Raw genomic sequence first — 26,339 nt, 5'->3', positions numbered from 1 at the left:
AGCAGATCACGAGGTCAGGAGTTCAAGACCAGCCTGGCCAACATAGTGAAACTGCATCTCTTTTGAATACAAAAAAAAGTTTGAATACAAAAAAAAAAAAAACAAAAACAGCCAGGCATGGTGGCAGGTGCCTGTAGTCCCAGCTACTTGGGAGGCTGAGGCAAGAGCATCACTTGAACCCGGGAGGTAGAGGTTGCAGTGAGCCAAGATCGTGGCACTGCACTCCAGCCTGAGCAACACAGTGAGACTCTGTCTCAAAAAAAAAAAAAAAAAAAAGAAAAAGAAAAAAAAAATGCCAAGAAAGTAATTTTAAATGTTATCATCAGAAAAATAAGCATGTGAGATTATGCATATGTTAATTGGCTCAATTTAGCCATTCCACAATGTATACATATTTCAAAACATGCTGTGCATGATAAATATATTGAATACTTATTTGTCAATTAAAAAATAAATTAATTTTTTAAATTGCAGAGGTAAAAATTAGGCTTACTCAGGAGATTAGTGATAATATAGAAGTCCCTGGTCAAGGAGATCTAACTGAGTAGGATTCAAGAACAATCAGAAAAGGGTTAATTGGTTAATGATCTGTATAAAGTTGGATGAGAAGTGCTATTAAATGACTGTATGATCTAGTGAGGCTAAAGAGTAGACACAGGACAAATAGAACAGAGAGGTGTGGAGACTGTAGCTGGAGAGAGAAAACAGTTTAACGCTTTGAAAGTAAACAAAGCTGGGTAGGCAAGATCCAAAGTGAGGCAATGATAGTTCAAGACTGATGTGAGGGATGGATGCCTTCCATCAGGTTATCCTATAGATGCAAAAAGCCACCTGTATTAGTCAGGGTCCTCCACGAAACAAAACCAATACAATATGTATATATATAGAAGGAGATTTATTATAAGTCACTGGCTCATGTGATTATTGAGGCTGGAGAGTCCAACATCTACAGTGTTGGCCAGCAGTCTGGAGATTCAGAAAAAAAAAAAAAGAGAAAAGAAAAAGAGAGAACTGTTAGAAGCAAAATCTTTGAGAAGAAACCAGATGGAATGTAGTGCATGAATGGAGAAATTGGTTTTCACAAGTTGCATTGGCAGTTCACTCATGATGATAATAGAAATTTACTATTTACTATTTCTACATCATCGATAAAATAGGAAACTTGGCTATTACCTAAAGGAATATTGGGGAAAGAGAGGAAGGTTTGAGAAGAGAGAAATTTTGAAAATAGCCCTCTAGGAGACTAGAAAAGTAACCTGGGACACACCATACTGGGCATAATGGCAGCATTCCTGCCTGAGGTCAGTCATCTGCAGTTATACTCTGGGTTAGACAGAAAAACTATTATTGCTTCCCTTCCTAAATTATTGATGAGGGTAGAAAGAGAGTAAAATTATTAATCTCTCAGCACTGATTCCTAGGAAGTAATAATATTTTTTCTTCTCCAAAGTGTTCACTTAACCTTAGTTTGTTTTTATTTTCTAAATTTTAGCTTCAGGGGGAACATGTACAGGGTTGCTGTATGGGTATATTGAACGATACTGAGGTTTGTGATATGGATGTCCTGTCACCCAGGTGATGAGCACAGCAGCCAACTTTTCATCCCATGCTCCCCCCTCCTCCCTCCTTGCCACTATCTAGTAGTCCCCAGTGTATATTGTTTCCATCTTTATGTATATGTGTTTTCAATGTTTAGCTCCCACTTATTAAAATATGAAGGATTTGGATTTCTGCTCTTGCATTAATTCCCTTAGGATAATGGCCTCCAGCTGCATCCATGTTGCTACAAAGGACATGATTTCATTCTTTTAAAGGCTGTGCAGTATTCTATGGTGTACATGTACCATATTTTCTTTATCCAATCCATCATTGTTGGGCACCTATGTTGATTCCATGTTTTTCCTGTTGTGAATAGCTGCATGAAAATGCGAGTGCATGTGTTTTTTTGATAGAATGAGATATTCTCCTTTGGGTATACAGTCAGTAGTGGGATTGCTAGGTTGAATGGTAGTTCTGTGTTAGTTCTGTGAGAAATCTCCAGACTGCTTTCTAGAGTGGCTAAACTAATGTTTACACCAACAGTGTGTAAGTGTTCTCTTTTCTCTGAGGCCTCGCCAACTTCTGTTATTTTTTGACTTTATATAATTGCTATTTTGACTGGTGTGAGATGGTATCTGTGGATCTGATTGCATTTATGTGATGATAGTGATGGTGAGCATTTTTTCATATGATTGTTGCCATTTGTAAGTCTTTTTAATTTTCTGAGAAGTATCTGTCCATGTCCTTTCCCCATTTTTTAATTGAATTATTTGTTTGTTTTATTATACTTTAAGTTCTTGAATACATGGGCAGAATGTGTAGGTTTGTTACATAGGTATATACATGTCATGGTAGTTTGCTGTACCCATCAACCTGTCATCTACATTAGGTATTTCTCCTAATGTCATCCTTTCCCTTGCCTCCCACCCAGCAACAGGCCCCGGAGTGTGATGTTCTCCTCCTTGTGCCTATATATTCTAATTGTTCAACTCCCACTTATGAGTGAGAAGATGCAGTGTTTGTTTTCTTTACCAATCTAACATTGATGGGCATTTGGGTTGGTTCCAAGTCTTTGCTATTGTAAATAGTACTGCATACACTATCGTAAATAGTGTCTTTACAGTACAATGATTTATAATCCTTTAGGTATATACCCAGTAATGATTCATTTGCTGGGTCAAATGGCATTTCTAGTTCTAGATTATTGAGGAATTATCACACTGTCTTCCGCAATGGTTCAACTAATTAATTTACACTCCCACCAAAAGTGTCAAAGTGTTCCTATTTCTTCACATCCTCTCCAGCATCCATAGTTTACTGACTTTTTAATGATCACCACTCTAACTGGCATGAGATGGTATCTCATTGTGGTTTTGATTTGCATTTCTCTAATGACTACTGATGATGAACTTTTTTTCATGTTTGTTAGCTACATAGATGTCTTCTTTTGAGAAGTGTCTGTTCATATTCTTTGCCCACTTTTTGATGAGGTTGTTTTTTTTTTCTTATAAATTTGTTTAAGTTCTTTGTAGATTCTGGATATTAGCCCTTTGTCAGATAGACAGATTGCAAAACTTTTCTCCCATTCTGTAGGTTGCCTGTTCACTCTGATACTTTCTTTTGCTGTGCAGAAGCTGTTTAGTTTAATTAGATTCCATTTGTCAATTTTAGCTTTTGTTGCAATTGCTTTTGATGTTTTAGTCATGAAGTCTTTGCCCATGCCTTAAATGTATTCCTAGGCTTAATTTTTTTTTTTTTTTTTTTTTTTTTTGTGTGTGTGTACTGCAAATGGGATTCTGTTTTTGATTTGGCTTTCAATCTATACTGTTGTATAGAAAAGCTGACTTTTGTTCACTGATTTTGTATCTTGAAATTTTACTGAAATCATTTATCATTTCTAGGGGCCTTCTGTCTAAGTCCTTAGGGTTTTCTATGTACAGAATTGTATCATCAGCAAATTTAACTTCTCCTTTTCCTACGTGGATGCCTTTTCTTTCTCTTGCCTAATTGTTCTAGCAAGCACTTTCAATACTATGTTGAACAAGAGCAGTGAGAGTGGGCATAGTTGTCTTGTTTCAGTTTTCAAAAGGAATGATTCGTTTTTGCCAATTCAGTATAATGCTGTGATGTTAGCTGTGGATTTGTCATAGACGGTCTTATTAAATTGAAGTATGTCCCTTCATGCCTAGTCTCTGCAGGGTTTTTATCATGAAGAGATGTCAGATTTTACTGAGGGTTTTTTCTGTGTCTATTGAAATGGTAATGTAGTTTTTGTTTTTTATTCTGTTTATATGGTGAATCACATTCATTGAGTTCCATATGATGAACCAACTTGCATCTCAGGAATAAAGTGTAACTTGTGGTGAATTAACTTTTGCTGCTGGATAAAAATATGCTGCTGGATTTGTTTTTTTTTTTTTTTTTTTTTAATTGCATTTTAGGTTTTGGGGTACATGTGAAAAACATGCAAAGTTGTTGCATAGGTGCATTCATGGCAGTGTGATTTGCTGCCTCCCTCCCCCTCACCCATATCTGGCATTTCTCCCCATGCTATCCCTCCCCAACTCCCCACCCCCCCGCTGTTCCCCCTCCCCCCCAACAGACCCCCATGTATAGTGCTCCCCTCCCTGTGTCCATGTGTTCTCCTTGTTCAACACCCTCCTATGAGTGAGAACATGTGGTGTTTGGTTTTGTGTTCTTGTGTCAGTTTGCTGAGAATGATGGTTTCCAGGTTCATCCATGTCCCTACAAAGGACACGAACTCCTCATTTTTAATGGCTGCATAATATTCCATGGTGTATATGTGCCACATTTTTCCTGTCCAGTCTATCATCGATGGGCATTTGGGTTGGTTCCAGGTCTTTGCTATTGTAAACTGTGCTGCAATGAACATTCGTGTGCATGTGTCCTTATAGTAGAACGATTTATAATCCTTTGGATATATGCCCAGTAATGGGATTGCTGGGTCAAATGGAATTTCTATTTCTAGGTCCTTGAGGAATCGCCACACTGTTTTCCACAGTGGTTGAACTAATTTACACTCCCACCAACAGTGTAAAAGTGTTCCTATTTCTCCACATCCTCTCCAGCATCTGTTTTCTCCAGATTTTTTAATGATCGCCATTCTAACTGGCGTGAGATGGTATCTCAATGTAGTTTTGATTTGCATTTCTCTAATGACAAGTGGTGATGAGCATTTTTTCATATGTTTGTTGGCCTCTTGTATGTCTTCTTTTGAAAAGTATCTGTTCATATCCTTTGCCCATTTTTGAATGGGCTTGTTTGTTTTTTTCTTGTAAATCTTTTTTAGCTCGTTGTAAATTCTGGATATCAGCCCTTTGTCAGATGGGTAGGCTGCAAAAATTTTTTCCCATTCTGTTGGTTGCTGATTCACTCTATTGACTGTTTCTTTTGCCGTGCAGAAGCTGTGGAGTTTGATTAGGTCCCATTTGTCTATTTTGGCTTTTGTTGCCAATGCTTTTGGTGTTTTGGTCATAAAGTCCTTGCCTACGCCTATGTCCTGAATGGTTTTGCCTAGGTTTCCTTCTAGTGTTTTTATGGTGTTAGGCCTTATGTTTAAGTCTTTAATCCATCTGGAGTCAATTTTAGTGTAAGGTGTCAGGAAGGGGTCGAGTTTCTGCTTTCTGCATATGGTTAGCCAGTTTTCCCAACACCACTTATTGAACAGGGAATCCTTTCCCCATTGCTTGTTTTTATCAGGTTTGTCAAAGATCGGGTGGTTGTAGATATGTTGTGTCGCCTCCAACGCCTCTGTTCTGTTCCATTGGTCTATATCTCTGTTTTGGTACCAGTACCATGCTGTTTTGATTACCGTAGACTTGTAGTAGAGTTTGAAGTCCGGTAGTGTGATGCCTCCTGCTTTGTTCTTTTTGCTTAGAATTGACTTGGCTATGCGGGCTCTCTTTTGGTTCCATATGAAGTTTAAGGTGGTTTTTTCCAGTTCTGTGAAGAAGGTCATTGGTAGCTTGATGGGGATAGCGTTGAATCTGTAAATTACTTTGGACAGTATGACCATTTTCACGATATGAATTCTTCCTAACCATGAACATGGAATGTTTCTCCATCTGTTTGTGTCCTCTCTTATTTCGTTGAGCAGTGGTTTGTAGTTCTCCTTGAAGAGGTCCTTTACGTTCCTTGTTAGTTGTATTCCTAGGTATTTTATTCTCTTTGTAGCAATTGTGAATGGCAGTTCGTTCTTGATTTGGCTCTCTTTAAGTCTATTATTGGTGTATAGGAATGCTTGTGATTTTTGCACATTGATTTTGTATCCTGAGACTTTGCTGAAGTTGCTTATCAGTTTCAGGAGATTTTGGGCTGAGGTGATAGGGTCTTCTAGATATGCAATCATGTCGTCTGCAAATAGAGACAATTTGACTTCCTCCTTTCCTAATTGAATACCCTTTATTTCTTTTTCTTGTCTGATTGCGCTGGCTAGAACTTCCAGTACTATATTGAACAGGAGTGGTGAGAGAGGGCATCCTTGTCTAGTGCCAGATTTCAAAGGGAATGCTTCCAGTTTTTGCCCATTCAATATGATATTGGCTGTTGGTTTGTCATAAATAGCTTTTATTATTTTGAGGTACGTTCCGTCGATACCTAGTTTATTGAGAGTTTTTAGCATAAAGGGCTGTTGAATTTTGTCGAAGGCCTTCTCTGCATCAGTTGAGATAATCATGTGGTTTTTGTCTTTGGTTCTGTTTATGTGGTGAATTACATTTATAGACTTGCGTATATTGAACCAGCCTTGCATCCCCGGGATGAATCCTACTTGATCATGGTGGATAAGCTTTTTGATGTGCTGTTGCAATCGGCTTGCCAGTATTTTATTGAAGATTTTTGCATCTATGTTCATCATGGATATTGGCCTGTAATTTTCTTTTCTTGTTGAGTCTCTGCCGGGTTTTGGTATTAGGATGATGTTGGTCTCATAAAATGATTTGGGAAAGATTCCTTCTTTTTGGATTATTTGAAATAGTTTCAGTAGGAATGGTACCAGTTCCTCTTTGTATGTCTGGTAGAATTCGGCTGTGAACCCATCTGGACCTGGGCTTTTTTTGGGTGGTAGGCTCTTAATTGCTGCCTCGACTTCAGACCTTGTTATTGGTCTATTCAGGGTTTCAACTTCTTCCTGGTTTAGGCTTGGGAGGAGGCAACTGTCCAGGAATTTATCCAATTCTTCCAGGTTTTCTAGTTTATGTGCATAGAGTTGTTTGTAATAATCTCTGATGATGGTTTGAATTTCTCTGGCATCTGTGGTGATATCCCCTTTATCATTTTTTACTGCATCTATTTGGTTATTCTCTCTTTTCTTTTTTATTAGTCTGGATAGTGGTCTGTCTATTTTGTTGATCTTTTCAAAAAACCAGCTCCTGGATTTATTGACTTTTTGAAAGGTTTTTCATGTCTCTATCTCCTTCAATTCTGCTTTGATCTTAGTTATTTCTTGTCTTCTGCTAGGTTTTGAGTTTTTTTGATCTTGCTCCTCTAGCTCTTTCAATGTTGACGATAGAGTGTCAATTTTAGATCTCTCCTTTCTTCTCATGTGGGCACCTATTGCTATATATTTTCCTCTAGAGACTGCTTTAAATGTGTCCCAGAGATTCTGGTATGTGGTGTCTTCGTTCTCGTTGGTTTCGAAGAACATCTTTATTTCTGCCTTCATTTCAGTGTTTATCCAGTCAACATTCAGGAGAAAGTTGTTCAATTTCCATGAGGCTGTGCGGTTCTGGGTTGGCTTCTGAATTCTGAGTTCTAACTTGATTGCACTGTGGTCTGAGAGACTGTTTGTTATGGTTTCCGTTCTTTTGCATTTGCTGAGGAGTGATTTACTTCCAATTATGTGGTCAATTTTAGAGGAGGTGTGATGTGGTGCTGAGAAGAATGTATATTCTGTGGATTTGGGGTAGAGAGTTCTGCAAATGTCTATTAGGTTTGCTTGGTCCAGGTCTGAGTTCAAGTCCTGGATATCCTTGTTAATTTTCTGTCTCGTTGATCTGTCTAATATTGACAACGGGGTGTTGAAGTCTCCCACTATTATTGTGTGGGAGTCTAGGTCTCTTTGTAAGTCTTTAAGAACTTGCCTTATGTATCTAGGTGCTCCTGTATTAGGTGCATATATATTTAGGATCGTTAGCTCTTCTTGTTGCATTGATCCTTTTACCATTATTTAATGTCCTTCTTTGTCTCTTTTGATCTTTGTGGCTTTAAAGTCTATTTTATCAGAGATGAGAATTGCAACTCCTGCTTTTTTTTGTTCTCCATTTGCTTGGTAAATCTTCCTCCATCCCTTTATTTTGAGCCTTTGTGTATCCTTGCTTGTGAGGTGGGTTTCCTGGATACAGCACACTGATGGGTTTTGGCTTTTTATCCAATTTGCCAATCTGTCTCTTTTGATTGGGGCATTTAGTCCGTTTACATTTAGGGTTAATATTGTTATGTGTGAATTTGATCCTGTCATTTTGATGCTAGCTGGCTGTTTTGCCCATTGGTTGATGCAGATTCTTCATTGTGTTGATGCTCTTTACCATTTCGTGCATTTTTGGAGTGGCTGGTACTGGTTGTCTTTTTCTATGTGTAGTGCCTCCTTCAGGAGCTCTTGTAAAGCTGGTCTGGTGGTGGTGAAATCTCTGAGTGCTTGCTTGTTCTCAAAGGATTTTATTTTTCCTTCACTTATGAAGCTTAGTTTGGCTGGATATGAAATTCTGGGTTGAAAGTTCTTTTCTTTAAGGATGTTGAATATCGGCCCCCACTCCCTTCTGGCCTGTAGGGTTTCTGCTGAGAGATCTGCTGTAAGTCTGATGGGCTTCCCTTTGTGGGTAACCCGACCTTTCTCTCTGGCTGCCCTTAGTATTTTCTCCTTCATTTCAACCCTGGCGAATCTGATGATTATGTGCCTTGGGGTTGCTCTTCTAGAGGAATATCTTTGTGGTGTTCTTTGTATTTCCTGGACTTGAATATTGGCCTGCCTTGCTAGGTTGGGGAAGTTTTCCTGGATAATATCCTGAAGAGTATTTTCCAGCTTGGATGCATTCTCTTCGTCACATTCAGGTACACCTATCAAACGTAGATTAGGTCTTTTCACATAGTCCCATATTTCTTGTTGACTCTGTTCATTCCTTTTTACCCTGTTTTCTCTAATTTTGCCTTCTCGTTTTATTTCATTGAGTTGATCTTCGACCTCTGATATCCTTTCTTCTGCTTGGTCAATTCGGCTGTTGAAACTTGGGCATGCTTCGCGAAGTTCTCGTGTTGTGTTTTTCAGCTCCATCAATTCGCTCATATTCCTCTCTAAGTTGTCCATTCTCGTTAACATTTCGTCAAGTCTTTTTTCAAGGTTCTTAGTTTCTTTGCATTGGGTTAGAATATGTTCTTTTAGCTCACGGAAGTTTCTTATTATCCACTTTCTGAAAGCTGATTCTGTCATTTCATCACGCTCATTCTCCATCCAGTCTTGTTCCCTTGCTGGTGAGGAGTTGTGCTCCCTTGTAGGAGGACAGGTGTTCTGGTTTTGGGTGTTTTCATCCTTTTTGCGCTGGTTTCTTCCCATCTTTGTGGATTTATCCACCTATCGACTTTGTAGTTGCTGTCTTTCTGATTTTGGTAATTTTAAGTCTGCAGTAGCTGAACTCATAAACCCCCTTTTCTTCCCCCTAGGTGGTCTGTACCAGGGAATTAGGGCGTTATGATTTTCCGCTGTTGCAATGGTTTTCCCTGCCCACAAGGTGGCAGCCTAGTCACACTCCGCCTGCAGAGGCTTCGTTGAGCTGCTGTGGGCAAATTGTCCTGGGAACTGCAGGGTGTTTCCCGGTGGGTGACACCCCTCCTCCACAGAGCTGGACCGTCCCGTGTTCAGCCGTGTTTCCGGAGGCGTCCTCTTTGCTGGGGAATCTCTTGGGTTGAGTCCCTGCCTCAGCTCCCCTTGCTGGCCCAGAGGGGATCCGGTCTCGCTCACTCTGCACAAGGGGCCGCTGCTCCCTGCCTCGGGTGCAGGCAGAGCAGCCGCGCCAGTCCAACCAGCGGCGCTGGCAACCCGTGGAGCTTTTCCACCTGTGAATCTCCTGGTCTGTGGGCAGTAAAAATCCGCTGCCCTGTGAGCCGCTGCATCAGCCAAAGCAGCGGCTCTGAGATTCGTGGCGCGCCCTTGCCCGGGAGTGTCCTGGCTTGAATCCCTGCTTCAGCTCCCCTTGCTGGTTCAGAGGTGATTCAGTCTCTCTCGCTCTGTACGTGGATCCGCCGCCCCCCACCTCATGGCGTAGGCCGAGGGGCGCGCCGCTCCGCTCGAACCAGCGGCGCTGGTGACCCGTGCGGCTCCTCCTCCTGTTAATCCCCTGGTCTGTGGTCAGTAAAAATCTGTCTGGAAACGCGGCGTCCACTCACCCTCTGCACCTTCTTTTGGAGCTGCGATCCCGACTTCCTCCTAATCGGCCATCTTGAAAAAAACCTGGATTTGGTTTGGTAGTATTTTGTCAAAAATTTTTTTTGCTTATGTTCATCAAGAATATTTGGCCTAAAGTTTTCTTTTATCGTTATCTGTCAAATTTTGGTATCGGGATGTTATTGGCTTTGTAAAATAAGTTATAAAGAAGCCCCTCCCCTTTAACTTTTTGGAATAGTTTCAGTAGGATTGATATCAGTTCTTTATACATCTAGTAGAATTCTGTATGAATCCATTCGGTCCCAGGCTTTTTCTGGTTGGGAGGCTTTGTATTACCGATTCACTTCTGAAACTTGTTACTGGTATGTTCAAGATTTTACTTTCTTCTTGGTTCAATCTTGGGGCATTGTGTTTCCAGGATCCAGGAACTTATCAGTATCCTCTAGGCTTTCTAATTTGTGTGCATTGAGGTGTTCATAATAGTCTCTTTTTTATTTTGATCTTTTGTATTTCTGTGGGATCAGCTGTAATGTCGTCTTTATTATCATTTTTGATTGTGCTCATTTGGATCTTTTTTTTTTCTTTGATAATCTAGGTAGCACTCTATCAATCTTGTTGTTCCTTTTGGAAAATCAATTACTAGTTTCATTTATCTTTTTTATGGATGTCTGTGTCACAATTTCAGTTTTTCTTTGATTTTAATTATTTATTTTCTTCTGCTAACTCTGGAGTCAGATGGGTTTGTTTTTTTTTTTTCTATTTCCTCTAGAGATAATAGATCATTAATTTAAGATATTTTTAATCTCTTGATGAAAGCCTTATGACTATAAACTTTTCTCTTAACACAGATTTAGCTGCAACCGAAAGATGTAAGTTGTATCTCTATTTTCATTAATTTCAAAGAAAGTTTTCATTTCTGACTTAATTTCATTGTTCACTCAAGGGTTATAAAGAGTTAGTTGTTTAATTTACATGTTTTATATGTAGATTTGAGAGATCTTGGTATTAATTTCCATTTCTATTTATTTTATTCCATTTTTTTCCATATTTATTTTTATTCCATTCCATTTATTTCCTCATCAAAAAAATGAATTCCCTTAGTAGTTGCTTATCTGAGAAGGATTTTATTTCTCCTTTACCCTGAAGCTGAATTTGATGGCATACAAAATTCTTGGTTGAAATTTCTTTACCTTAAAAATGATGAAAACAGGCCTCCAATCTCTTCTGGCTTCAAGGTTTCTGCTGAAAAATTTGTTGTGAGTGTCCCTTTGTAGGTGAACTGACCTTTCTCTCTGGCTGCCTTTAAGTTTTTTCTTTTGCTGTAACTTGGTAAATCTGATGACTGTGTGTCTGGGGATGGTCGTCTTGTACAGTAGCTTGCAAGGGATCTCCATATTTCTTGAATTCTTATGTCTACATGTCTAGCAAGATTGGGGAAATTTTCATGGACTTCAAATGTTTTCCAAGTTACTTATCTTTCTCCTTCTCTCTCAAGAATGCCAATGAATCACAGATTTTGTCTCTACATAATCCTATATTTCTTGGAAGTTTTGTGATTTTTTAAAATTCTTTTTTCTTTGTGTCTGCCTTAGTTGATTCAAGAACCAGTTTTCAAGATTTGAGATTCTTTCCTCAACTTGGTCTATTCTGCTGTTAATACTTCTGACTATGCTTTATGACTAATTATGAAATACTTAAAGTGAATTATTCAATTCCAGAGGTTCCGTTTAGTTCTTACTTGAAATGCCTATTTTTTCTTTTAGCTCCTTGATCACTGCACTGGATTCCTTGGATTTCTGGGATTGAGTTTCAACTTTCTCCTGGATCTCAAAGAGTTTCCTTACCAGTCAGATTCTGAATCCTAGGTCTGTCATTTCAGTCCTTTCAATTTTTTTTTTTCATTGCACTTTAGGTTCTGGGGTACATGTGAAGAACATGCAGGATTGTTGCATAGGTACACACATGGCAATGTAGTTTGCTATCTCCATCCCCCTGTCACCTATACCTGGCATTTCTCCCCGTGTTATCCCTCCCCAACTCCCTACCCACTGCTGTACCTCCCCTAGTCCCCCACAACACACCCCAGTGTGTGATGCTTCCCTCCCTGTGTCCATGTGTTCTCACTGTTCAACACCCACCCATGAGTGAAAACATGCGGTGTTTGATTTTCTGTTCTTGTGTCAGTTTGCTGAGAATGATGGTTTCTAGATTCATCCATCTCCCTACAAAGGACAAGAACTCATCATTTTTTATGGCTGCATAGTATTCCATGGTGTATATGTGGCACATTTTCCTTGTCCAGTCTATCATTGATGGGCATTTGGGTTGATTCCAGGTCTTTGCTATTGTAAACAGTGCCGCAATAAACATACATTTGCATGTGTCTTTATAATAGAATGACGTACAATCCTTTGGATATATACCTAGTAATAAGATTGCTGGGTCAAATGGAATTTCTATTTCTAGGTCCTTGAGGAATCGCCACACTGTCTTCCACAATGGTTGAACTAATTTACACTCCCACCAACAGTGTAAGAGTGTTCCTATTTCTCCACATCCTCTCCAGCATCTGTTGTCTCCAGATTTTTTAATGATCGCCATTCTGACTGGCGTGAGATGGTATCACAATGTGGTTTTGATTTGCATTTCTCTAATGACCAGTGATGATGAGCATTTTTTCATATGTTTGTTGGCCTCATATATATCTTTTTTTGAAAAGTGTCTGTTCAGGTCCTTCACCCATTTTTGAATGGGTTTGTTTTTTTCTTGTATATCTGTTTTAGTTCTTTGTAGATTCTGGATATTAGCCCTTTGTCAGATGGGTAGATTGCAAAAATTTTTTCCCATTGCGTTGGTTACCAGTTCAGTCCTTTCAGTCTTGTTAAGAATCATTGCTGGGGGATTAGTGCATTTGTTAGGAGGTAAAAGGACACTCTGGCTTTTTGAATTACCATGTGGAGGGCTGGTGGTCCTTTAACTGTGAGGTAAATTGAGTACAGTCAGTTGGCTTTGTTTCTGTGTGCTTTCAGAGTGCTGTAACTCCATACAGAATCTTCATTTGTGACTGAAATTTTGCCTTACAAAACTTCACAGGCACTGCATACTGGCAAAATATTTTTGGTGTTGTAATCTGGGCTTCTACCCAGTAGTCTTACAGTTTAAGAGTGGTGGCCTGCAGATAGGCCACATAACTTCATCTTTTGTCTATAATTCTCTAGTCTAAAAACTCTGAATTTTAGCTGCTCATAAGATAATGTCTATACACCTGAGTTTGAGCTCTACTGGTCTTACGGCTGGGCATACACGTTGTCTTACTTCCTGTCACTCTTACTGTCACATTCCAGATCTCAGACATCATTGAACTACCCACAGTTCTCTGACTATAACTTGCTTCTTCCAGCCCCTCTGCTGCTTCCTCCACCAAAAAAAAAAAAAAAAAAAAAAAAGCTCTTCTAGTATCCAGAAAATACATATTTAAACTACATGCCTCATTATATACATAACCTTCTTTGGAAGGGTATCCTGCTTATGCACTATCCTAGCAGGCTATACATTTTTCTATTTACTTCCATCACATCATACTACTATACAATTATCTAATTACTTAAATGTATTCTGTAAGAGTTCATGACTCCACAGAGGTAGGAATCATAATCTTTACTAATTTCAGTTTTTGAGTACACAAGGCTTGTGTATAGCACACAGCAGTTACACCTAGAATTAATTCGACAAATCAAAAATCATTACTTTTTTTTAATCAAACAGCTGTTGCTACTGGACAGATCAGCTACACCTTAGCTACAAGAAATAAGAATTATTTAGCCTCATACAAATAGTCACGCACTGATTAACAATGAGAATATATTTTGAGAATTGTATCCTCAAGCAATTTTGTCACTCTGTTAACACTGTAGACTGCTTTTACACAATCCTAGGAGTTTATTGCTCCTAGACTAGAAACCTATACAGCATGCTACTGTACTGAATATTGTAGGCAATTGTAGCACAATGGTATTTGTGTATCTAAACATACTTAAAGATTTTTAAAAGTACAGCAAAAATAATAACAGTATGATAATCTTATAAGACTACCTTTGTATACTTGATCCATCATTAACCAAATGTCATTATGGAGCACATGACTGTACCAAGTTAGTAAGATACATGAAGTAATAAAAATACAAAGAAATAGGCATAAATGCATCCATATATACACGCTAAGTATAGTCAATATTCATCTTCCTTAATATTTTCTTTTTTTCAAATTATAACAAAAGCTTTAAAAAATAGTAAGGCATTTGATGGTAAACAGTTTACCTTGTTTTATATCAGAATTTCTTGCAATATCTGACAGATAGCAGTCTGGCAAAGGATATGATGAAAACATTGGCCAAGGATATGGATTATCATTCTAAAAAAGAAGTAAGATCAGATGACTTTAGGAAGCGGTTTAAAATAATATTGAATTTTAAAGCTAACTGAAATATCATTAATTTAAACTGGCCTTTCTTGCTCATAAATTCTATAGTTATTGCCCAACTAACCAATAGCTATTTGGTACTATACTTCAATATTCCAATGGGTAATAATTAAAACAAGCTATAACAGAAACAATATTAAATTAGAACTGTGGACAAACATACAGTAACTTGTTGCAAGCAGAATTGCTTTTTTTTTTCATAAAAGGAAAATTATAATCTTCAAAATATACCTGTGGTTTTTTCTACAAAACTTTTTTCTTGTGCTGTCAATTGTTTCCATCAAATCTTTCCAAGAGTTACAGTCAAAGCAAGAATGTTCTTAACAACAATGAAAACAAATGACAAACCTCCATGAGAAACCCATACTTGAATATTGATGGAAGGAAAGGTACTCAATATTGCCAATATAATAAAAAATAAGTAATTTAATAATAAAAGTTAAATATCATGAAAGAGAAAGACATTGAAAGTATATTCAAAGACACACAGGCAAAATGACAACTTTTTAATAAAGCAATACCTACTTCACTACACATGCAAACAATACCTACCCTACTTTAGCATTCATGACCCCTGGACATCAAAAATATTATTTTAGTTTGAAAGTATTTATTTGCATCCTAAATATTTTCAAGTAATAAGTTCAACTCTGTGATGCAGACATTTAAGAAGTAAAGTTTAGGGTCACTTTGAGTTGGCTATCTTGCTTAAAAATATGTCAGAAAAACAAATCCCACTTCTCTTTGCCCCACACTCACCTGTTCTAGCGTTCTCGGAGGCAAAATCCGTTCTAATGGCCCACCAACAAGATTTATTCTAATAAGAACATGATTTCTCTCTACTGATAAGCCATCAATTATAAAGTCCCTGAAAAACATAAATGTATCACTTTTATCATCCCTTTGATTGAACATGTGTTAATTTTTAAATCAAGTCTCTGGATTGTAAAGAAAAAAGGTAGAAATATTCATGAATGTTTTTCTTTTTCTTTACTGCATTTAACATTTATATATATTTTTAAGTTTGGGATATATGTGCCAGATGTTCAGGTTTGTTAAACAGGTAAACATGTGCCATGGTGGTTTGCTGCACAGATCATCCCATCACCTAGGTATTAAGCCTGCATCCATGAGCTGTTCTTTCTGATGCTCTCCTTCCTCTCCAGCTTCACCTACTAACAGGCCCCAGAGTGTATTGTTCCCTACCATGTGTCCATATGTTCTCATCATTCGGCTCCTACTTATAAGTGGGAACATGGAGTATTTGGTTTTCTAATCCTGTGTTCATTTTCTGAGGATAATGGCCTCCAGCTCCATTCATGTCCCTGCAAAGGATATGATCTTCCTTTCTGTGGCTGCATAGTATTCCATGGTGTGTATGTATCAAATTTTCTATTATTGATGGGCATTTGGGTAGATTCCATGTCTTTGCTATTATGAATAGTGCTGCAATGAAAATAAGTGTGCCTGTATCTTTATAAGAGAATGATTTATATTCCTTTGGTACATACCCAGTAACGGGATTGCTGACTCAAATGCTATTTCTGTCTTTAGGTCTTTGAGGAATCGCCACACTGTCCTCCACAATGGTTGAACTAATTTACACTCCCACCACCAGTGTAAAAACATTCCCTTTTCTCCACAACCACACCAGTATCATGTTGTTTTTTGACTTTTAAATAATAGCCATTCTGACATGCATTATTTCTATGGTGAATTCAACAATTGTATTTTCAGTCAAGGTTTTCTTAAGTTTTAGACCTGGTGCCTGAAATTCAAAATCTAAATGTTGCTTATGAGCAGCCTCCATACTCTGCAGCTGTTAATATTTTCCTTCTATACAAAATCTAGAGTATTAAGTAATATACTCTATAATAATTTTCCAAGACCTGGCTAGGATGCAGACATACTCTTTTTTTAAATAAATTAGACATAAAGGCAGTGTCAGCTATTGAATGTGACAACAGTCAGCCAAACTGAGGTAATGGCAAGTGTGATTTATTAATGAAAAAACTTATCAGAATATTACCATAACCTCATTTTGGAAATAATCAGAATTTATGACTATGAACTAATGTAATTAAGAGGATGGAGTAAAGAGTGCCTCTGCAAAGGGCACAAAATAAAACATTTTGTTCAATGGGTCATCTTAAACTAGCAGCTATATTAAAAGGTGATACAATTTCATGGAACCATTAATAAAGTTAGGTCTTAACTAAAATTTTATGTATTACCTATATACACCACACACACACACACACACACCCACATGCAACAAAAGCAACAGACTTTGAAAGCAGTACTCTGCAAGCACTCTTCAAACACTTCTATCATAACCTTTCTGTAACATTTACACTTTAGTTGTTTCATACTCTGTTGTTATTAAAATCTATTGAATTTAGACAGCAGAAAAACATTAAACAAACTATACCAAAAATTACTGTCTTAACAAAATATCTCTAAAGAAAACTGCTGTTGTGTTTTAATCACTCATTTTTACCTGTGGCTCTCAGAAGTCTCTAAGATATTTTCTTCTTGAGCATTTAATAACATTTCAGATACTTGATACTGAGCCTCTAATAGGAGAAGAGTGTCCAGATCACAGCATATCACACTTAATAATCTATATAAAAAAGAAAAATAAAAGTAGATTGTGTAAAATATGTCCCCAAAGCATAATTGCACCCTTGATGTCTCAAAGTAATACCTGTACATCAAAATATAAATTCCACAGCAAGTGTCATTTAGTTCATTTAGTTATTTCAGATATATTTTTAATCAATTAGAATGGTAATCTCCTCTTCAAAAGTTGTTCTTACTGAGTATTTTTGTAAGACCATGGATAATTTCTAATCTAGATTTTTAAAAATGTATCTAAATCTACATAAATAGTAAATTTTCTTCTCAACCGCCACTTAATTTAAAAATTCATCAGAGAACATTAGCAAATCCAGAAAATCTCCAAATTGCCGTAACTTTTTATTCAGCAGTTAATTACCAAAGTTATGATAGAATCATCATTTTGCTGCCAATCCAGAAAATGTTCATTAGATAAAATGTCAATGGCCTATTTTATAATTGTCAGATCAAGCTGAGAACACCTAAGCCCACTTATCTATCTTAACATTATTAAAAGCTACAAGCAGAAATCATGTGTCTCCTATTATAATGCAAGAGGACACATGCTGCACCATTTATGAGGTATTCTTGCCCAGGAAACGGAATCTCAATCTAATCAATTCTACACAACTTATTCTCACTTTACAGGAGATACAGGCATTAGAGAAACATATTTAAAAAAACATTGTAAGGAGAAAACAGACAACCAAATTCAGAGTTTTGAGAATCCTACACATTACAACATATATTATTTGTTCAGAAAAGAAAAAGTCATAAAAAACAGAGGGAAAAAGAAACTCTTACAAGCTTTTTTTTTAAAAGAAAAGGACCAAATGTCAAGATTTTGTTTTGATCTTAATTCAAGCAAACTTTAAAAGTGCATTTTTAAATCCTATAGGAAAATATGGGAGTGGTATGAGATGAGATCAGAGAAATACTGCTAATTTTGTTAGCTGTAACAGTGGCAAAGTGGGAAGGGTTTTGTTTTGTTTTGCTTTGTTTTTAAACATGTCCTTATTTATTAGAGATATGCACTGAATGTTTTATATATAAAACAGCATATCTAAAATTTGCCTTAAAGTACTTAAGAAAAAAATGTATGTGGAGGGAGAGAGAGGAAACAAGACTAGCGAAATAATGATAAATAATAAAGATGAATGACGGGCACATGAAAGATTATACTATTCACTACTTTTTTATATGTTTAAAAATTCTATGATTAAAAAGTGTTCAAATAAAGATGATATAATGACAATGTTGGGGGGCTATGGTAGAGTGGGGCGGTTAGGTAAGGTCTCTCTGAAAGGTGACATTTGAGGAAACAGGAGATCCAAAAAGAAACCAACCTTCCAATAACACCTACTGATTTATCTTAGAGATAGAGTGATATATGAATACAATGGCTTACATACAAGGATATTTATTGCAGAGTGGCCACATAGCAATCAATGAGTCAATCAATCACTCTCCATTCATAGAAAAATGTTTAAATGTCCGGGGTATTTTTTAAGTGGTATACTTTGCAAATATTAGGACACAGTAGCTTATGGTTTTAATAAAGAATTATCTCTAAGGTATATTAATTGAAAAAGGGGAGGCACAAAATATTATGTCTAGTACTAGCATTTGAATGAAAAATAGAAAAACAAGAATATACACATAAATGTATACTTGTTTTTACATAAAATATCTATCACAGGGGAGAAAAGAAAGTAGGAAGAACTGTTATCTCTGCAGTGGTGGTCTGACAACCAGAGAATTTACTTCTTACTGCATATTTTTTTTATTGCATTTTAGGTTTTGGGGTATACATGTGAAGAACATGCAAGATTGTTGCATAGGTACACACATGGCAGTGTGATTTGCTGCCTTCCTCCCCATCACCTATATCTGGCATTTCTCCCCATGCTATCTCTCCCCAAGTCCCCACCCCCTGCTGTCCCTCCCCCCTTACTGTATATTTTTATGTTGATCTTTGAGTTTTGGTACAACTGCATGTTTTACTTGTACAAAAGTACACATAAGAGAAAAAAGTTTGGTAGATGCCTTTAAAAGTCAAAGATAGCAATTCAATGTCACTCTCTAGAAAGTGGCCAAAATATTCAAATGTGGGCCGGGCGCGGTGGCTCACGCCTGTAATCCCAGCACTTTGGGAGGCCGAGGCGGGTGGATCACGAGGTCGTGAGATCGAGACCAACCTGGTCAACATGGTGAAACCCCGTCTCTACGAAAAAAAAAAAAAAAATTAGCTGGGCACGGTGGCGCGTGCCTGTGATCCCAGCTACTCAGGAGGCTGAGGTAGGAGAATTGCCTGAACCCAGGAGGCAGAGGTTGCGGTGAGCCGAGATCGCGCCATTGCACTCCAGCCTGGGTAACAAGAGCAAAACTCTGTCTCAAAGAAAAAATAATAATAATAATAATAATATTCAAATGCATATAAAACTAAGATCCAATGTCATCACTTTAGAGAGGTATTCTCTAATCTTTCACAGAAAGAAAACTATAATACATAGAGTTTACAGAAATAAAAATATTTTTGTTAGATAAAATATAGATGAAAGCAAAATGAAAGACATCTTAGATTTCTAGTGAGAAGATGATAGTGTATGCTGGCATTTCCCTTTCTCATCTTAGAAATAACTGAAAAGCATGGAGGAGGGAGAAAAACAGCACATCACAGAAATTTTTAACCACAAAATGAATTGAAGGGCAGCCAAAGGAAGTAAAAATAGGACAAATGGTGCTGGGGAAGGGAAAGAATGAGACAGGATATTATGGCTGTCCATAATGTTAAAAAAAAAAAGAAAAAAGAAAAAATTTCTCAAAAAGAAAGTTGATATGATTTGGCTGTGCCCTCACTCAAATCTCATCCCAAATTGTAGCTCCCATAATTCCCATGTGTTATGGGTGGGCCCTGCTGGGAGATAACTAAATCATGGGGGCAATTTCCTCCATATTGTTCTTTTGGTAGTGAATAAGTCTCATGAGAGCTGATGATTTTATGAGCGGAAACCCCTTTTACTTGGTTCTCATTCTCTCTTGTCTGCCACCATGTAAGATGTGTCTTTCACCTTCTACCATGATTGTGAGGCCTCCCCACCCATGTGGAACTGTGAGTCCATTACACCTCTTTTTCTTTATAAACTACCCAGTCTCGGGTATGTCTTTATCAGCAGTGTGAAAATAGACTAATACAGCAAATTTTGGGCTCTTCCTACCTTTAAGTCAACAGGCTAAGAAGGGATATAAACTATTGGCTAGGGTGACTGACCCGGATTACCAAGATGAAATCAGTGTACTACTTCACAATGCGGGTAAGAAAGAGTATGTGTGGAATACAGGAGATCCATTAGGGTGTGCCTTAGTATTACCAAGCCCTGTGATTAAGGTCAATGGGAATCTGTAACAGCCAAATCTAGGCAGGACTACTAATGGCCTAGACCCTTCAGGAATGAAGGTTTGGGTCACACTGCCAGGTAAAAAACCATGACCTGCTGAGGTGCTTGCTGAAGGCAAAGGGAATACAGAATGGATAGTAGAGTAAGGTGGTAATTAATACCAGCTATGATCATGTGACCAGCTGCAGAAACGAGGACTATAATTGTCAGAAGTATTTCCTTATTTTATTAAGAACATGTTTGTGCAGGTATACACTTGTACTAAGAAAATATCTTGTTTTTATTTCCTTTCACCTTTATCATGTGACATAGAGTTATTGACTTCGAATCAGCATTTAAGTGTTTTTAACTTTATGTAATAGCGTTTGGGTTGGGGTGTGTTTCCTGTTGTATGAAGGATAGTTGTATTGCTAGGCATAATTATAACCTTAGTATTGTCTTTATTTGAAGATTATGTATGATTTCAGGAGATGTTTATGGGTTCACATTGACAAAGGGTGGACTTGTGATGGTTAATATTAAGTGTCAACTTGACTGTATTGAAGGATGCAAAGTATTGTTCCTGAGTGTGTCTGTGAAGGTGCTGCCAAAAAAAGATTAACATTTGAGTCAGTGGACTGGGAAAGGCAGACCCACACTCAACCTGGGTGGGCACAATCTAATCAGCTGCCAGTGCAGACAGAATAAAAGCCAGCAGAAGAACATGTAAAGACTAGACTGGTTTAGTCTCCTGACCTACATCTTTCGCCCATGCTGGCTGCTTCCAGCCCTCCAACATTGGATGCCAAGTTCTTCAGCTTTGTGACTCCAACTGGCTTCCTTGCTTGCTGATGGCCTATGGTGAGACCTCACCTTGTGACTGTGTGAGTCAATATTCCTTAATAAACTCCCTTTTATATATGCATGTGTCCTATTGGTTCTGTCTCTCTAGAGAACTTTAATAGAAAAATAAAAGCAAAATAAATTTCTCAAAAATAAGGAGCGTAAGCCAAGAGGCAATGTCTAATCCTCTGTTTTCAACAGTGGAAATGGAATACACAGAACCCCCAAAGTATCTCCTGATGTAATTTAGGACATCAATATGTAACAGAAGAGAGCCTCATAGTCATCAAACCAGATGCTTAAAAGCTATTTGATTTAAGATTTGACATCTACTTTCTACTCCTTGTCCTTCAAAAAATTCTGAGTAAATTAAAGAAAGGTTACCTCTTTAATTTGATTTAAAAAAAATCAAATTAAAATTTTAGCTCAATACAAGAGCTAAAAGCATAAACAGAAAAAGCATTCCCTTTAAGGTCATCAGGAAGGCAAAACTGCCCATTATTTTTTTTTAACATCGTTCTAGAAATTAAAGATAATACAAATAGACAAGAATAAAATAAAGAGGCATGCTATGGAAAAGGAGATAGAATATTCATTGTTAGAGCACAATAAAACTCTGTGAATCCATCTACTAATGACATAAATTTCAATTTACTCAGAAAAGCATTGGTTGAATACCTACTAAGTGCCTACTACTGTTTTAAATGTTGGAAATTCACCAATAAACACACATACACACAAAAATCCCAGTCCTTATGGAACTCTAAATACTAAAGGAAGGGAGCAGACAATGAACAAAATTGAAAATTAAGAAGTAATGGATACAACTAAAACAAGAAAGTGAAAAACGAGTTTTAAAAAGGGAGTGAAAAAAATGTATCACTATATGTAGTTTTAAATAAGGGGGTTAGGAAAGAGCTCACTAAGAAGGTGACACCTTAGGAAAGATCTAAAAGTAATAAGGAAGCAAGCCATATAGCTATCTGGGGGAAAGGTGTTCCAGGTAGAGCAAATAGCTTCAGCCAAATATCTAAGGTGAGAGAATTTCTAACATGTTTGAACAGTAAGGGGGCCAATATAGCTGAAGTGGAATAAGAAAGGGAGAAGCACAGGCTGAACATTTCAAAATGCAAAATCCAAAATGCTCCAAAATCCAAAATGTTTTGAGCACCAACATGATGCCACAAGTGAACAATTCCACCCCAAGTGATGGGTCACAAACAACACAGTCAAAATACACAACACACAGTTTACTTGGCATTCCTACTGTTCAGTGTATACTAACCTTTTAATCAAAACACAGCGTCATAGATAGAGACTGAAAGCCTGTACTTTTCTTTGTTTATTTGGTATTTTTGTTTTGTCTTGGTTTGTTTTTGAGACGGAGTCTTGCTCTGTCACCAGACTGGAGTGCAGTGGCGCGATCTCGGCTCACTGCAACCTCCGTATTCCAGGTTCAAGTGATTCTCCTGCCTCAGCCTCCTGAGTAGCTGGGACTACAGATGCATGCCACCATACCTGGCTAATTTTTGTATTTTTAGTAGAGACAGGGTTTCACCATGCTGGCCAGGACGATCTCGATCTCCTGACCTTGTGATCCACCCACCTCGGCCTCCCAAACTGCTAGGATCACAGGTGTGAACCACCATGCCTGGCCAAAAGCCTGCAGTTTTATGTTTAACAGCTAATGCAGGTGTTCTGGTGATGCTACTGTGCTGCCAGTTACCCTGAATATGTCATTTTTTTACTGTATAAGTGGTATGTCACATTTTTTAGTGTTAAACACTATGTGTGAATCAATGTAAGGAAATGATTGCTTATAAGTAGCTGATACAGTTTGGATATGTGTCCCTGTCCATATCGCATGTCAAATTGTGATCCACAATGTTGGAGGTGGGGCCTGATGGGAGTGGATCATGGGGTTAAATTTCTCATAAATGGGTTAGCACCATCCCCTTGGTGCTGTTCTCGTGATAGTGAGTTCTTGTGGTAGTGCATGAGTTCTCACGAGATCTGGTTGTTTAAAAGTGTGTAGCACTTCCCCTCTTGCTCTTTCTCTTGCTCCTGCTCCTGCCATGTAAGACTCCTGCTTGCCCTTGGCCTTCCACCATGACTGGATGCTTCTTGAGGCCTCTCCAGAAGCAGAAGCTACTATGGTTCTTGTATAGTCTTCAGAACCATAAGCCAATTAAACCACTTTTCTTTATAAATTACCCAATCTCAGGTATTTCTTTACAGTAATGTGAGAATGGACTAATACAGTAGCATACAAATTTAGACTTAGGGAAGATGGTGACAGCAGACAACCACAGACTATCCACACCGGTGGCTGAGATAGTGATACATTTGCTTTCTAATAGTTCAATGTACACAAACTTTGTTTCATGTACAAAATAATTTTAAGATATAAAATTACCTTCAGGCTTTGTGTATAAGGTTTATATGAAACATAAATGTATTTCATGTTTAGACTTGGGCTCTAGCCCCAAGATATCAAACTAAGTATATGCAAGTATTTCGAAATATGAAATCTGAAACACTTCTGATCCCAAGCATTTCAGATAAGGGATACTCAATTTGTATTAGGAGATAAGGTCAAAACAATACTAGGTAGGTGTATTAGCCCGTTTTCACACTGCTGGTAAAGACATACCCAAGACTGGGTAATTTATAAAGGAAAGAGATTTAATGGACTCACAGTCCACATACTTCGGGAGGCCTCAAAATCATGGCAGAAGGTGGAAGGAACATCCTACATGGCAGGAGGCAAGGGAAGAAGTGCAAGCAGGGGAAATGCCAGATACTTATAAAATCATCAGATCTCAGCCAGGCATGGTGGCTCACACCTGTAATCTCAGCACTTTGGGAGCCTGAGGTGGGAGGATCACAAGGTAGCAGCCTGGCCAATATGGTGAAACCCTGTGTCTACTAAAAAAAAAAAAATTACAAAACTAATTAGCCAGGTGTGATGGCACATGCCTGTAGTCCCAGTTAGTTGGGAGGCTAAGGCAGGAGAATCTCTTGAACCTGGGAGGCTGAGGTTGCAGTGAGCTGAGATCGTGCCACTACACTCCAGACTCAGTGTCAGAGCAAAACTCCATCTCAAAATAACAAAACAAAACAAACAAACAAAAAATCAGATTTCACGAGAACTCACTATCTTGAGAACGGTATTCGATTAGCTCTGCCTGGCCCCACACTTGACATGAGATTCGGGTGTGGACACACAGCAAAACCACATCAGTGGGGTCCAGATCACACAGTCATCCACTGTGATGACTCTGGATTTTGTTACGGTGACATGAGAAATCACTGGGGTTGGTTTCATACTAATGACATGAAAAACTTTGTGAATACAGGAGAGATTACCTGATTTGTATTTTGATGGGATCACTCCAGCTGCTATGCATGTAACAGGCTAAAATTAGGCAGGAGTAGACAAAGAGAAACCAGTTAAAAAGCTATAGCAATAATTTAGATAAGACAGTAGCTTAAAACCGTGTACTGTCAGGATTTCCGGACTGAAAGAATGGCTCTGCATTGTCCAGATTCTTAGGGTAGCCCCCAAGATCCCCACCTCCTGGTGCTCACGTTCTTCTGTGATCCCCTGCTCTTGAGTGTAGGCAGGTCCTATGATATGTCTCTAACCTATGGAGTATGGTAAAGGTGGTACCATGGATGTGTCTATATGTATGTGATTACAAGATTACATTCCATGACTGTAGTGCTCTTCTTGTTGGGGTGTCTCCTGTGCTAGTTAAGGGCAACCTTCAATACATAGCTGTAAGAAAGGACCTCCAGCCTTTAGCTAGCAAGAAAACAAGGCCCTCAGTCCTAAACCTGTAAAAAACTAAACTTGGCCAATAGTCTGTATGAGTTAGGAAGTAGATCTTTCTTGAGTTTCACGTGAGACCATGGCCACAGCCAACATCTTGATTTCAGCCTTGTGAGACTGTGAACAGAGGAACCAGCGAAGGTGTGTCTAGACAAAAACTGAGATAGTAAATGTGTGTTGCTTTAAGTCACAAAGTTTATAGTAATTTTTTAATACAGCTATAAAAAATAATATAAACTCCAACTTGAACAACTAAGCAATTAAAAGTATAATGCTTCTAGTTGGTTGATAAAGAAAAAACAACTAGTAATGGCAGAGTGGATATATATACAGGCATACATACATACACACACACACACACGTATGTGTGTGAAAATTACGTAGGTGGCCTGTAAAAAAAAAAAGTACCAAAAATAAAACCCTAATAAACTTACTTATAACATACCAGCAATAACTAATAAAACATTATCATGGAAAAAGAGATCCCATTAGCAACAGCGAAAAATATAACAGATGATAATAAAACAGATCATAATAACAGATGATAGAACATAATAGATAATTAATAAAGGACAGGACCTAGATGAAGAAAGCTACAATGTATGACTTTGTAAAAATGTGAAGAGCTCAATAAATAGAGACACAGTACCTACCAGGATGAGAATGTTAAATATTTTAAAGGTGTGCATTGTCCCCTAATTTATTTATAAATTTAAATAAATGTTATATAATAATTTAATCAAAATATAAAATATTTGTATAAAATATTTGTATAGAATTTAATAAAATACCTCTACTAATAATCTAAAGGAATCTAATAGACACTTATCACTACTTATCAGGTGCTTACCATGTTCTAAATTTGGGAAAGTTGTAACGTATTTAGTCTCATGATAACTTGGTAAGCTATCATATATAAGCTTTTATATATGGACACAGTTTTTGTGTCCATATATAAAAGAAACAGAGGCACAGAGAGGTTAAGGACCTTTCCTAACATCAATCTTGCAATTTGGTTCCAGTGTCCATGCTCTTAACGGCTCACTGATACTGTCACACATTGTAGTATACACTGAGGAACACACTATCAAGCTAAAAAAAATTGAATCCACAAAAGATATATGAGACCTCTATATAGAAAACCATAAAATTTTAATAAGAGTAATTAAAGAACATCTAATTAAACAGAGATATATGCCATGTTTACAGGCTGGAAAACAATATTATGCAGATGTCAATTTATCCATCATT

The 26,339-nt window shown here is 37.6% G+C and overlaps 1 protein-coding gene across 4 annotated transcripts in view; it reads right to left on the bottom strand.

Moving 5' to 3' along the window:
• Positions 1–26,339, bottom strand: part of TBC1D32 (TBC1 domain family member 32) — a 244,467-nt gene that overhangs the window by 73,943 nt on the left and 144,185 nt on the right. For all 4 annotated transcript variants that reach the window (XR_010336622.1, XM_021666838.2, XM_064360747.1 and 1 more), the window contains 3 exons: positions 16,915–17,037; positions 15,174–15,282; positions 14,252–14,345 (listed from right to left, as the gene is read on the bottom strand). Coding sequence is in view for 3 of the 4 variants with exons in the window: in XM_021666838.2 (XP_021522513.2) it covers positions 14,252–14,345; positions 15,174–15,282; positions 16,915–17,037 (326 nt within the window). In the remaining variant the exon portion in view is untranslated. The remainder of the gene's footprint in view (positions 1–14,251; positions 14,346–15,173; positions 15,283–16,914; positions 17,038–26,339) is intronic.

This window comes from Aotus nancymaae, unplaced genomic scaffold, assembly GCF_030222135.1.
Source record: "Aotus nancymaae isolate 86718 unplaced genomic scaffold, 86718_ANA_hifiasm-v0.15.2.pri h1tg000040l, whole genome shotgun sequence".
Classification (NCBI taxonomy): Eukaryota; Metazoa; Chordata; class Mammalia; order Primates; family Aotidae; genus Aotus; species Aotus nancymaae.
This window is presented reverse-complemented; position numbering and strand designations above follow the sequence as displayed.